This window comes from Schistocerca cancellata, chromosome 7 (assembly GCF_023864275.1).
Source record: "Schistocerca cancellata isolate TAMUIC-IGC-003103 chromosome 7, iqSchCanc2.1, whole genome shotgun sequence".
Lineage (NCBI taxonomy): Eukaryota > Metazoa > Arthropoda > Insecta > Orthoptera > Acrididae > Schistocerca > Schistocerca cancellata.
In genome coordinates this window covers 540,638,034-540,653,377 of record NC_064632.1, presented here as the reverse complement: position 1 = coordinate 540,653,377, position 15,344 = coordinate 540,638,034, and the positions used below count along the sequence as shown (strand labels likewise).

General features: G+C 38.3%; 1 protein-coding gene across 1 annotated transcript in view; it reads right to left on the bottom strand.

The window, feature by feature from the left end:
• LOC126092889 (coiled-coil domain-containing protein 170) overlaps window positions 1-15,344 on the bottom strand; it is a 380,321-nt gene that overhangs the window by 162,500 nt on the left and 202,477 nt on the right. Inside the window, exons 5-6 of the mRNA XM_049908619.1 lie at window positions 14,932-15,099; window positions 4,443-4,587 (exon numbers count right to left, since the gene is read on the bottom strand). Of these exons, the coding sequence (XP_049764576.1) occupies window positions 4,443-4,587; window positions 14,932-15,099 (313 nt within the window). The remainder of the gene's footprint in view (window positions 1-4,442; window positions 4,588-14,931; window positions 15,100-15,344) is intronic.

Here is a 15,344-nt window from a genome sequence, read left to right as displayed (position 1 = left end):
ATTCAGTATTCCAAGATCCACAGTGTCAAGAGTGTGCCAAGAATACCAAATTTCAGGCTTTACCTCTCACCACAGACATACAGTGTCTGTTGGCCCTCACTTAATGACTGAGGCCATCAGCGTTTGCTTAAACTTGTCAATGCTATCAGACAAGTAACACTGCATGAAATAATCCCAAAAATCTGTGTGGGATGTACAACAAATGTATCCACTAGGACAATGCAGCAAAATTTGGCATTAATGGGGTATGGCAGAAGACAACTGACACAAGTGCCTTGGCTTACAGCACGACATCACCTGCAGTGCCTCCCCTGGGCTCGTGACCATATTGGTTGGAACCTACACGGCTGGAACATGGTGGCCCGGTCAGATGAGTCCGGATTTCAATTGGTAACAGCTGATCGTAGGGTTTGAGTGTGGCGCACACCCGACGAAGCCGTGGACTCAAGTTGTCAACCAGACACTGCGAGCTGGTGGCGTGGCCTATCTTTACATGGAATGGACTGGGTCCTCTGGTCCAACTTAACCGATTATTGGCTCAAAATGGTTATGTTTGGCTGCTTGGAGACCACTGGCAGCTTCACGGATTTAATATTTCTGAACAACAATGGAATTTTTATTGATGACAATGGGTCATGTCACCAAGCCACAACTGTTTGTAACTGGTTTGAAGAACATTCTAGACAATTCGAGCAAATGGTTTGGCACCCCAAATCACCCAACACGAATCCAATTGAACATTTGTGGGACATAATCAAAAGGTCATTACTTGCAGAAACTCCTACACCAGCAATACTTCTGCAATTATGGTTCAAATGGCTCCAAGCACTATGGGACTTAACATCTGAGGTCATCAGTCCCCTAGACTTAAGACTACTTAAACCTAACTAACATAAGGACATCACACACATCCATGCCTGAGGCAGAATTCAAACCTGCGACCATAGCAGCAGCGCAGTTCCAGACTGAAGCGCTTAGAATCGCTCGGCCATAGTGGCTGGCTGCAATTGTGGATGGATATAGAAGCAGCATGGCTCATTATCTCTGCAGGGGACTTGCTGCACTACACTGTGCAAAAGCAGGTCTGACAAGATGTTAGGAAGTATCCCATGACTTTTGCAACCTCAGTGTAATGCTTAATGTTATTGTAAGCAAATTTGGGAAACTTTGGAAAATCTACACTGGGATAACTGAAAGGGAATCTCAACCCCTGTCTTGCCAAAAACTTGAAGTTGCAGCTACTGGTTACATTAGATTTTGTACTCTCCATGGTAAGGCTTATGTGATGGCCATAACAGAGAATTACAATTATCAGTATATTTTCTGTTTGCTACACAGCTCTCTAGTCTTAAAATTGCATAAATCTGTTATTCTTTGATCATGAGAGGGCAAAAACAGTGACGGCTCCCAACAGTGTAGTAAAGCAGCAGCCACAATGATACTGTTCAATGGCTTTACTTTTCATTAACTTCTCATGGTTGGGATCCACAGTCATATAATATTTCTTAAAAGTCATCATATTCACCGTTGACTGTATAAAATATTTATTGTTACTATTGCAATTTCGGCCTTATGGCCATTTTCAAGACACTGCAAAGTCACCTAAACACAAAAATACAAAAGTGAAGCACAGGGTGTATATACATAACTAAGCAAACATTTCATTAAGAAAGTAGCTCAATTATAAAAATTGGAGATAAATGTACATTACTTACATTCTGTCAGAATATAAAACTATCTGACATGAGTACACGTCATCGTCAAAATGCAGTCTTCTGACTGTGAGAGTCCCACAAGATCCAATGAGTACGACACTTATTACATCGTAATATGTTGTTAAATATATACTGACTGTCGATGTTACCATTGTTCTAATAATCTATTACACATACAAGTTCAGGTACACTGACAACATGTGGAGCTAAGTCAGTTGGCGCAAAAATACATTTACTAAAGATACTGCCTGTCCACATAGCAAAGATAGTGCACACCAAGGATACAACTTATAAGCTTTATATCGTAAAGTCTTTTCATCGGTCGACATCATACAGCTTACTAAATAGTGCTATGATTGTAATGGGCAGTAGGATAGGATGGGAATATTTATTTACAACATAATAGAGGATAATACATGTGTTATCTGTGAATATGCTCCCACATTGACTTAAGTGCTTGTAAATGAGATGAAGACAGAGCTCTGATATATAATACTTTGTATGCATATAAATTTTATGAATATAAATGGCTTTACTTTTGTTGCCATGTGATTCAAGAATGGCCTGTCAGATGTTTGTGGACAGAAACCTACTATTCTGCAAAATCTACTTACAAAGTTTCAAGAGCATGTATTAAGCTGGGAATTTAAGAATATATTACAACACCTTACATATTGTTCCTGTTGGGGCCATGGAAACAAGATTAGACTAATTATGGCAACCGTGAAGGCATTTATGCAATCATTCTTCCCATGTTCCATATGAGAATGGAACAGGAAGAAACAATAATATATGGCATGATGGTGAGTTCTTGATGCCACACACTTCTCAGTCGTTTTCAAAGCAAGGATGTAAATGCAGACTGAAACAAAGGGCCAACCACAACAGAACAGACATTGGTGTTGCATAACAACAGTGTGTCCAGCTTCAGCTATCTGCTGATCCATTAGCATCTATCCATAAAAGAGGGGGCAATGCTGTGCATTCCCACCCTGTCTCTTGCAAGATTCTTCATTTTTATGAATCAAATGAGCATGTAAAGGACACTGCAAACATTGTGAAAGAGGCTTTGATGAAAGCCCTATATGTTGTTCCAGAGGAGGTCTTTCAGCATGCTCAATAAACTTGGAATATCTGCTGCAAAAAGGATGTTGATATTGGTAGTTATTTCTTTAAATGAATTCCACCCCGGTTTTGTATGAGGTCTGAAGCAATTGCTGAAATATATTTTGTTTTGCAGCAAATTGCAACTATGTTTGAATTTACCCTTGGTCATGTTTTGGAAGGAAAGCAGGAGGGAAGGAAGGAAGGAAGGAAGGAAGGAAGGAAGGAAGAAAGGAAGATTAGGGTTTAAGATGCAATCAACAATGAGATAATTGAAGGAAGTTATATTCAAGTGAAGTCTGTCCACAATAATGTGGTTGCAGGAGAGCTATTACAGAACATGTAACAAGGTGAACAAGACCTAGGTATCTGCTGCTCCATATTGTCCTTTTCAGCAATGATACCTTCAAACACCATAGGTGTGAACTTAATGATAGAATGTGTGCTTTATTTCACATTTGGCATCAAATTGAGCTTATCAGTACAACTTTTTGTCTGTTCCCTTTTCCCTGTATCACCCCTCATTAATGCTATTTTCTTCTTTTCTCGCCCCTTCATACTTAATTTTCCTCTTTCAACTCTCATTTAGTTCCTGCAACATATCTTGCAGTCTTTATTTTTCTGTAGCTCATTTATGATTATCTATTTATTCTGTTCTCCCCACCCCCCCCCCACCCCCCACCCCCGTAAGGTCGCCCACACTGCTACCCATGCCGCCCTCACCAGTCAGCTTACATGCTATTCATTTGTTTCTTTCATCAGTCAACTCGACTGAATCGAGTTATTGAGTAGTTGTACTTTCCTATGTAGCACGCATGTCCGCATCATCGTACTTTATACGTTTCTGTCTGGCACATAGATACTTAACACATACCTACGAGAAAGTTGCGGCCATTCTAGTGATCTCAATATATTATTCTGTCTGGCATTTGTTTGAGAAAAGTTGTGAATATTATACCGTTTTCTTGTACAGAGAATCTTTGAGGTCAACAGTAAAGGAAGATTGACTTAATGGCTTAGCTCTGTTGAACACTCACCGTGACATTGGTTGTCCTATTGATGATGTAATTAACCAATTTGCCCGGAAGAATAGGTGCATAGAATTCATCATTTAAGGAAGAGAACCACAATTTTAACTTTTTTATATCATAAGATGACATTGTCTTGTATGTGTGTATAATCAGGGGAAATAAAACTTTCTTAAACTTTCCATGTGACTTGATTATTTCTTATTATATATGGATAATATGTGCTTACTGAGATATGATTTTATGTTTCGCATCAGTAGCTCATCACACTTCAAACAAAAAAAGTCTGCAGCTCATAATGTGTTTTTCTTTTACTGGGACAAGTAGCTTGAACTATTTGCCAGTATAAGAGCAGTGGAATCCAAGAGGTTAATGATAACTTACTGAAGAACTACATATTTGAAAACAACAATATTGCACCAATCTTAGATGAAACTTTCTTCAATCCCCCCCCCCTCCCGCCCCCCCCCCCAATCCCCACCCCAGAAACAGGCACACACACACAAAATGAGAGAGAGAGAGATCCAAACATTTTTCACTTTAAAACACTAGACCTAAAACAATGCTTTTGCAAGATATAAATCACTTACATTACCTTTTAGCTGAATGACTAGACCCTCTTGAGTAGTAAGACTGTTTGTGACAGAACCTAGGCTTCTACTTGTAGCAGAAAATTTATCACGAAGATCTGCAACTTCCCGTTCTAAGGCCCTTTGTTGCAATTCTAGATTGTCCTTTTCCTGGAATAAAGGAATATGGTGATAAAAACCCTCAAAAAATTGTAAACCATGTAAGAAACAAATCATTATCTTACTTATACAAGATGCGCATCACTGTTTTTCTATTTCATATGAACATGGTATACAAGAAACTAGTGCAGCATATGTACATTTGTAGTAAATCTAAAATACTACCAGCATCCCAAAATGAGTTATGTTTTCACAAAAACAATCAATTTTTGAAAATGCAGCATAACTGGCAGTCTTTCCTTCTCATTCCATCTGGAAAGCCTTACCCAATCTGTGGTTCTGGTTGACTTCTACAAACTCTCCTCCTCATTTGCTTAACTTTACCAGTCCTCTTCTTCATCCCTCTTCCTTCCCCTTCAACCCTTCTCCCAGAAGGAACCACTGGCTCCAAAAGCTTGTAAATTTCCTTAAACTTTGTATGTGCATTCTCTCCTCCTGCCTCTTGGTGAGTACATTTTAATCTAAACTGAGTAATGCATAGTTCACAGATTTCTATTAAATCCATTACAGTTGGAGGACTACTATAGCTAATCATACATAACTGCAGAGAAATTGTCACAGTGACCACACACTTCCACAAATTAAAATTAGTGGGAAAGCCACTATTTTAGGACAAAATATTGTTTCCTTAATGACATCAAGTATTTACTATATATTACTATCTACTCCTAGTTTAACATTACCACAAATGTTCATGAAGATTATGAAGAATGAAGGAAGATTACAGGTTCATGTCCTGTTGATGACAAAGTCTTTATAGATGGACCAGTGGCACAGGTTGGACAAAGATGGGGCAGAAAGTTAGATGTAATCTTTCCAAAGGAACAAATCAATAACACACCTTAAGCAATTTAAAGAAAACCACAGAAAACCAAGGAACTGTGGAAAATTCTATACAGGTGTATGGGTATTTCAGTCTACATCATTTGACTATGATTTCAGGGTCTTGATCATTGTGCCAATTTGCTTGGTGATTAAGATTACAAAGCGAACTCAAATATTCCAGATCCAGTAGTTTCTTCTCTTGTGTTACAAGATGTGCCAATGTCATTAAGTGACAAGCCATCAAAAGAGATGGAAGCTGAAAGAATAGCAGTTGTATATTATACTCTGTATTCAACTTTGTTAGTGGTGAATCTCTGCTTTTACACTGTGCAGAATGTTCATCTCTGGCTGTTTATGGGTGCGTCTGACACAAACTTTCAAGTGCAGATAGATTCATTAGAATCAAGTTTCCTTGCTTTGCGTATTTGCTGCATGCAGTAACACTCTGTCACTGAGTATTCTGAATCATGTTGTGGGCCCACAGAAGGGAAATTAATAGTTAGAAGTTTAAACCAATAACATGGTGCAAGTATTTCTTTTAGTTTATCAGCCTAATATTGCAGATGTCAGAAGAAAGTGAAATCAAATACTGAGTTCTACATTTCAGTAGAAGGAATTTCAGAAACTGGAATTTTCAAATGAAAGATATGCTGCATGTATTAGATTTGTTGGATCTTACTGCAGAAAAAATTGTAGAAGAAGCGACATTTCTCAAAAGTGGCATGGAAAAGGAGAAAAAGGAAAGGATACTGTGATTGCAGAAAAAAAATTAGACAAAAATGTATGCTCTGATATTAACCTGAAACTCCTGAACAGCTGCTCCCTAACAAAATACTACAAATCTGGAATGACAGGTTAGGTCATTAGAATTATACAAAGCTTAAAAGTGCTTCAGAGCTTCATGGAAGGAATAAATGTTGAAAACAGGAAGATGTCAGAATGCTGCACCATCTACATGGAATGTAAACAAACAAGAACGATGAGAAGTGAATGAAAGCAGAAAAGCAACTAGAGTTAGTTCATAGTGACGTTATGGGTCCTATTATTCCCACACCTTATGTATGGTATGTCATTACATTTATAAATGAGCCTACTGATTTTAAAGCTGTTTGTACAGGGTGAACAGTTAAAAGTAGTCCACATCCCCTTTGAATGTGAATGCAATATTTTGACTTCTGAAATAGAGTGAACATGTTCGGTTAAAGAAACACGCAAAATTTTCAGGATCAGTTATCCTGATAGGGGACTAACAGCAAAGAGAGCAACACAGAGTCTGTATAAAAACTGGAGCACTTATTCATCTGTGAAAAATGTAAAACAACAAAGAATCCCTTCAGTTTACATACCAGAAGTTATTGCAGACATTCGCCAAAGAATTATTCAGAGCCCAAAGAAGTCTACATGTAAACTGGTCCAATAGGCACATGTAACTAGGAGCTGCCTGTGGATATTGAAAAGTCTTAATTGGAATATCATGTGATGATTGTGTAGCAATTAAGGGATGATGACAATGAGATACATGTGGATTACTGCACATGGCTTGGTTTGTAAGACCCTTTCCATTACATCATGAATAATGAAGCATGGTTTCACCTTTCCTGTCATGTGAACTCACAGAACATGAGGTACTGGGCAATGGAGGATCCTAACAATGTACATCAGCAACCAATTCATGATGAAAAAAATCAGCATTTGGTGCGGAAATGCGCATCATTGGACCAATATTTTTTGACACTATCCTCGAAATGGTTGCATATATGGAAATTTTTGATACATTTTGTGCTCAGCTAACTGAATGTGAAAGATAGTACTGCATCTTCCAGCAAGATGTGGCAACATGCCACACGCCTCAGCTATTCGTGGAATGATGTCTTCACTGAGGAATGAACTGTCAGCGAACATTTATGGCCAACACATTTGCCAGATCTAACAACACTTGATTTTTTTCTGTGGGGCATTTGAAGAGCAGGCTCTATAAAATAAATCCACATACAATACATGAACTGAAAGACAACATCATCCATGCCGCCATGAATATCTGAACTTTATGCCAGGTGTATCTGAATATGCTTAGATGTGCACAGATATCGCAGGTGATCACCTTCAACATCTTATATATATGTATTGATTGTAAATATATGGTAAGTCTATTTCTGCTCCTCGTTTCTGTAATTTTACTGTATTTCCTTTATACTTACACTGTCTACTTTTCTCTCTGCCATCCTATATGATGCATAATTAATACAAAGTGCTGGAATATTTCAAACAGCACAAAGGCATGGCCATTGTACGAGGGCTATCCACAAAGTACATTACGTTTTGGAATTAAAAATAAATAAAGTATTGGAAATTTTTTAAATTATATACAGATGAAAGCCACACTTCAATACTACTTTTCTACATAGTTGCTATTTAAATTAAGGCACTTATCTTAGCAATGGACAAGCTTGGAAATTCCTTCGTCGTAAAATTCGGCTGCCTGCGCCTTCAACCACGTGGTTACCTCTTCTTGAAGCTGTGCATTGTCATCAAAACGCTGCATAGCCAATCACTTCTTCATTGCTGGGAATAAGTGGAAGTCGCTCGGTGCCAGGTCGGGACTGCACGGCAGATGAGGAAACAACTCCCACTTAAAAGATTCGAGAACTTCACAAGTGGCATTTGCCGTGTGGGCCCGGGTGTTGTCGTGAATCAGCAAGATCTTTGAGACCAACTTTCGCCTGCGCTTGTTTTGTATTGCTCTTCTGAGGTTGTGCAGAGTTTGGCAATACCTTTCAGAGTTTATTGTAGTGCCTCTTTCCAGGAAATCCACAAAAATCATATTTCTACCGGGTTACTGATTAACCATGTGGTTGAAGGCGCATGTGGCCGAATTTTATGACGAAGGAATTTCCAAGCTTGTCCATCGCTACAATAAGTGCCTTAATTTAAATGGCAACTATGTAGAAAAGTTGTATTTAAGTGTGGCTTTCATATGTATATAATAAATAAAATTTCCAATACTTTATTTATTTTTAATTGCAAAATGTAGTGTACTTTGTGGATAGCCCTCGTACATTTCAGTTTGAGGATGAGCATTTTCTGAGATAATGGAGGTGAATATTTGACCAGTGAAATGAAACCTTTTATACAGTATGAACTGACCATCAAATATACACCATAAAAAAAAAAAAAAAAAAGAATCGTTCAACACATGAATAGGAACTTTAACAACAAAGCATGCTGTATGCTTCTGAACTGTAAAACTGGAAAATTATTTCAGCCAGAAGCTGTACTGACTGCCATTTACTTGATACACTGAACACTGCCGAGTGCACCAAAAGTGGGAATTCAAGCTACTCTGAGGCATGGTTAGATGCCACACACACAGAAACTGAAATTTCTGTGGCATATTGATGCCTTCTTGGAGAACTGATTATAATAAAATTTGAATCCAGAATAAAGAAATGTTTCACAGTTGGTTACAGTGTTGTTAGCTGCAACAGGTAGAAGACATGCTTTGTTGGTGCTGCACTATTTTAGCAATTTTCACTGAGATAAACTCATGCTCCAGTGTGCTTCTTCAGCACACTAGCATATAAGTGTGCACAGAATCAGCTAAGTAAAAAACCTGTGCAATACGCATGTTTATTTATATATAAAAGTCAACTATGGAATTCTCTTTAGTGTGAGACTGTGTTTACAAGAACCATGTGCTGATTTGACGTTCTAGATTTACTTATTTTACTGATCACATTGCTTATGTATAATCTTTCACTGATTGTACCAATACTTGTCTGTATTGTGATACATTGTGAAATTTCGAAGATTTGCAAGTGCCGCAATAAACTTGTACATTGTTGTCAATTATAGGCTTAAACTTAGTTCTGCTCTTTCAAAATGTTTGAGAACAGTAGGCATATGCTAATTCAAAACAATCATTCCTAATTTCATTGTACAATTACAAGAGAAATACATTATTTTTGAGAATTTTTGGACACTTACAAAACTATATTTATGCGAGTTATCAGTGTGAGTGTTTTGGATACACAATTTATTTTGTAGCATATCAGCATTCGTGATTCACAGTTCTGCCAAGAATACATCACATCTGAATTTCATTGTATATCCATGCAAATAAATGTGCCTTTTTTGAGAAATTTTAGAAGCTACCATTGTCCTTTGCATAATTCACAAGTGATTTGTGGCAAATTGGCATTTGTTATTTGGTTATGGTAGCAGATATTCTAATTAACATATTGTGTTACATACAGTTTTCCCTTAAAGAGGAATAGCCCTACATATTATCTGCATCTATTGTAAATAACTCTGTATTTGAGGTTGCAAACAACTATACTTAACCCCAAAATGTTTTAGGAAACTAGCAATTTTTACCACAGGTTTTTTGTGTTGCCTTGATAGAAATCCCATTTTGTGTACGTGCTTCAATTCTTATATTGAATTAGAAACTATTTAGCTCAACAGATTGAAAGCTAATCAGTGGCCTTAATTTAAAGTCTTTTTTTCAATGGCATGTAATACATTGCACCAGCCAAAATGCAACCCCACTGTGAATGCTTTTCTCAGCCATGGGATGAACTGGTTAACATTTGCAAGCAGCTGGAAATCACCTTGACTACTGTCAAATGATTGACAGCTGCTGTGAACTGGTGTGCTGGAAGAGCTCCTGAGAATTGTGCACTTGTGGCAAGGGTGCCAGAGGTACCGTATTTACTCAAATCTAAGCTGCACTTTTTTCCGGTTTTTGTAATCCAAAAAACCGCCTGCAGCTTAGAATCGAGTGCAAAGCAAGCGGAAGTTCTGAAAAATGTTGGTGGGTGCCGCCACAACTTACTTCTGCCGTCAAATATATGTAGTGCTACACAGGCATGCTTTGTAGGCATAAAGATAAATACTGGCGCCAAAACCTCTGCGTCAGGAAATAAATTTAAAAAAAAGGTGGAAGACGAGCTTTTTTCTCCGCCCCGAGTTTCGACCACTGCATTTTCATACATTATCCAACAAAGTAAATACAAATTCCGTATTGTTCATCTTTGAATGTAACAGCATTTCAATGTACTACGAAAATCAGACTGGCAAGACTGTTTGGTATGTTTGTCAATATGGCCAACTCTACGTTCTGAACTTTTTTCCTATCTGTGAGACGAGTTGGTTGCTAATAGGAACTTTTACAAATTGTGAATCACATGCAGTATTCTCGTCACCATAAGAATAATACGAATATAAACATTTTGCCATGTATTGTTTCATGTTGGCTGCTATCTCATTTAAGTCCTGTCTGCCTAATAAACTACGAAACTAGAGTGAGACAACAGCAAACGCGGAGGAACATACTTATCATGTCATGTTTATATTCGTATTATCCTTATGCTTAATAGTGATACAGTCAGAAATGAAGCATGGCAATTGACTAGATTTTTAAATCTACGATGACTCTAATTTCTGTATAGAATGTAATGTACTAAAGAGGCGCATGCAAAGATTTTCAAACGGAGAAAAATTTTCGCTAAACTCTCGTTCAGAACATCTTCTATCATACGCAGTCTATTATTTGGTTCTTGTTGATCATTATCAAAGAAATCAGCAGTGTAAGTAACAGCAAATAGCAGTTTCTTGCCATTGTTTCGCTAATGAGACGATTCCTCTCTTTTTGTTTTTTTATTGTAAGCGGCGGTAGCGCGCACTAAAGCGAGCCCTGCCGCGAGCGGCGACAGGCCGTAAACACGCACTATCAGAATGCGACAAACAATGCATGACACAGTACAGTAATGCATTTTCAGCTTAGAGTGACGTAAACACCTATAACAAAGAAAACTGCGCTTATCAGATCAAAGAAAAAATAAGCAATCAATTCAAACTAGATGAGGCACATGGAAAAGGAAGGGTACCCGTATAAATACGGACGGAGCGCTTGATGCATAGCAATGGCTACCTGGTGAAGCTTAACTGCTAAGCTTACGACTCGAACCAAACTACTGTAGCTGTATCATCATTCATTTGCCCGAAATTGTGTCTCATGTTACAATGGACCAGCTTTGTTTCGATTTGGAGATGCGGCCTATAGCTTCTCTCTCCCCTTGAATTTCGAGTCTCAAATTTCAGGTGCGGCTTAGATTCGGGAAAATTTATTTCCTTGATTTCCAGTCTCATTTTTCAGGTGCAGCTTAGATTCGAGTGCGGCTTAGATTCGAGTAAATACGGTACCTGAAGTACTATTGGATCCTGTCTCCTTTGCAGAAAGTATAGGATCTGTCATTACTTGTCCACTTGACTGTGAGTGGTGTGTCAATGGAGGCCTAAGAGTGCCGCACAGGGTGGATGGAGACCAGGGAGGACTCATGGTGTTGTACAGATTTCTCTAGCAAACAAGTTTGAGGTGCTCTCTCTCACAGAAACTGGAAGTTAGACAGTGGGACTCACTTCACCTGTTTTGGGGAAACCTGTTTTGTCCAGGGAGAGTTAAAACATACAGCGACTGATGTATGCCTTAGGGAAATGACAGCAAGGGACAGGAAAGGACACCAAGTGCACTCAGTGTGTATGACTGAGGGCCTCATTGAACATGTTGAAGAGACTATTCCAAAAGCCACTGAGGGAACAGGGTCTAACCAACAGAAGACAGTGGCACACATTGGAACAAATGATGCCTGTTGTCTATGCTCTGAAGTCATACTTGGGTCATTCCAGCAACTGGCAGAGAAGGTTGAGAAGGCCAGCCTTGTGCATGGAGTTTCAATGAAGCTCACTATTTACAGCATTGGCCCCAGAACTGATCATGGTCCTTTGGTTCTTAGTCAAGAGGAAGGACTGAACCAGAGACTTTGAGGGTTGTGTGACAAGCTAGCCTGCGACTCCCTGAACTTGTGCCATAGGGTTGAAACTGTTGGATCCCATAAATGAGTCAGATGTGCACTACACATCAGAGGCTGCTACTCAGGTAGATGACTGTTTGTGTGGGTGCACACAAGGGCTTTTTAGCTTCGGCAACTCTCTATCAAATCTAGATAACAACAGCTCGAGGAAACCCAGAAGCACCAGTGTAAGACCAAAAGAAATACCCCCACTGGTGAGAGTATTACAATCCTAATGGTAAACTAATTGCAACAAAGTGCCCGAGTTTGAAGCATTCATGCAATGCCGTGAAGTTCATGTAATACTAGGTACAGAAAGCTGGTTGAAACCTGAAATTGATAGCAGAGATATTTTTGGGGAAAATTTAAGTGTATTTTGAGAGGGTTCACAAATGGGAAATGGAGGCAGTGTATGCGTCACAGCAAACAAAAAACTCAAATCCACTGTGATAGAAAATGAAGCTGCATGTGAGACTGTTTGAGCACAACTCAGTATCAGGTGTGGGGATAAAATGATAAATGGATTTTTTTAACACCCACTAAACTCGTCTCCTGATGTAACTAAAAACTTTAGAGACAACCTCAATTCATTTGTAAGTAAGTTCCCCAATCATACTGTAATCATCAGTAGAGACAAAGCATCCAATACTGATTGGGAAAATTACAGTTTTGTTAGTGGTGGGTGTGGTAAAACAGTCCATAATGGGAGGAACCTCTATTGTATACAGTCACTGTAAAGAAACTTCTAAGGAAACAGAGAATACTGCATAATATGTGTAAACCAAAGCGTAGGGCTATAGATGCTGAATGAGAAGTATTTTGCTGTCAAGAGAGAGAAATGCACGATGCCTTCACTGACTACAATACCAGAATATTGTCAAATGATATTTCACAGCCAAAACAACTCTGATCATATGTCCCTAATGAATGAGACAGGAACTGAAATTGAGGGTAGCAAAGCAAAAGTCAAAACATTTAACTCCATTTTCAAATGTCCCTTTACAATCGAAAACCCAGGAGGATTGCCCAAATTTAATCTGTGTACCACTGAAAATATCAATGAAATAAGTATGTCAGTGGTGCTGAAAAACAGCTGAAATCGGTGAAATTGAACAAAGCTTCAGGATCTGATGAAATCCCTGTCAGATTCTATACTGAATTTGTGCCTGAGTTCGCCCCTCTTCTACAAGAAGAGTAGTAGAAGTGATCCACAAAACTACCATCCAATATCCTTGATATCAATCTGTTGTAGAATCTTAGGACATATTCAGAGCTCAAACGTAATGAGGGTCTCTTGAACAGAATGACCTCCTGAATGCCAACCAGAATGCATTCTGAAAACATCAGTCATGTAAAACCCAACTTGTACTTTTCTCACATGACATATTAAAAGCTCTGGATCAAGGCAATCAGGTAGACGCAATATTTCTTGTTTTCTGAAAAGCATTTGACTCAGTATCACATCTACACTTATTTTCAAGAGTATGAACACATGGGGCATCAAGTGAATTTGTGACTGTGTTGAGGGCTTTTTGGTAGGGAGGACACAGCATGTTACCTAGGATGGAGAGTCATCATCAGATGTAGAAGTAACTTCGGGTGTGTCCCAGAGATGCGTGTTGGGACCCTAGCTGTTCATGTTGTATATTAATGACATTGCAGACAGTATTAATAGTAACATCAGACTTTTTGCAGATGATGCAGTTGTCTATAATGAAGTACTGTCTGAAAGGAGCTGCCTAAAAATTCAATCAGATCTTGACAAGATTTCAGAATGATGCACATATGATAACTTGCTTTGAATGTTCAGAAATGTAAAACCATTCGCTTTACAAAACAAAAAAGCATAGTATCCTGTGACTATAGTATCAATGAGTCACTGCTGGAGTCGGCCAACTCACACAAATGCATGTGTATAACACTCTGTAGGGATATGAAATGAAATGATCACATAAGCTCATTCATGGGAAAAGCAAATGGTAGACTTGGGTTTATTGGTAGAATGCCAGGGAATTGCAATCAGTCTACAAAGGAGATTTCTTACAATTCATTCATGTGATACATACTAGAATATTGCTCAAGTATGTGGGACCCATACATCTACATACATACTCCACAAATCACTGTGAAGTGCATAGAAGAAGGTACTTAAGATAGTACTATGTTACGATTTCTTCTCATTCTTGTCTCATATGGAGCACAGAAAGAATGACTTGTTAAACACCTCTGTGTATGCTGTAATTAGTCTAAATCTTGTCGTCATGGTCTGTGAAGCTGGACTTGGCAATTGGTAACTGATGTCTATTGGGATATTTAAAAGCAAAAGTATGCAAAACTAACCCTGAAATGTTAGACCGATTGAAGGAAAACATATACTTTAGTGTTAAAACACTCAGTATTATAGTTCTGCTTGAAGTTGAGTCTGTATGTGATTCCACGAGCACAAAAATGCATAGCGATCAACAAATGTTACAATTTTTAAATTGTAATTTTTGAAAGCATTTCCAGATTTTAAGCATAATGAGGTTTTTATGCACATTATTGATAAAGGGCTGTTTTTACTTTGGATGTACTGTTTTTGTAATAGTTAGCTAGGCTACATGTATAATGACTATGAACAATATTTACTCTTTAGGAGTGTATATTAATTTTGTCACACCTGCCTGAGCCTGTCTATTTCAAGCAGCTGGCTTGCAGCTTGTCTTTGGAGTGAGTCTCTGTCAACCATAGTTCTTTCCAAAGCATCTCGACAGCTTCTCAATTCAGTACTTGCTGAAGCTAGGTTCTCAGTGGCATCAGTTGACTTTGCCCGCAGGCGTGTGGTCTCCTGCACACAAATCAGAGCATATAAAATTCTATGGCTACACAGAAAGAAATGCGACAATGAGCTATGGAAAATCTCCTGAGATTAGTGATAGATGTTAACTTATTAAACAGCATAGATACAATTATTAAATTTCCTATATAGCCTTGTATGATACTATGATACAAAATGATATAATTGGATGGATAAAAAGTCTACTTACCAAGCAGCAGCAGGACAACATACATACGCTTTCAGATCCAGTGGCT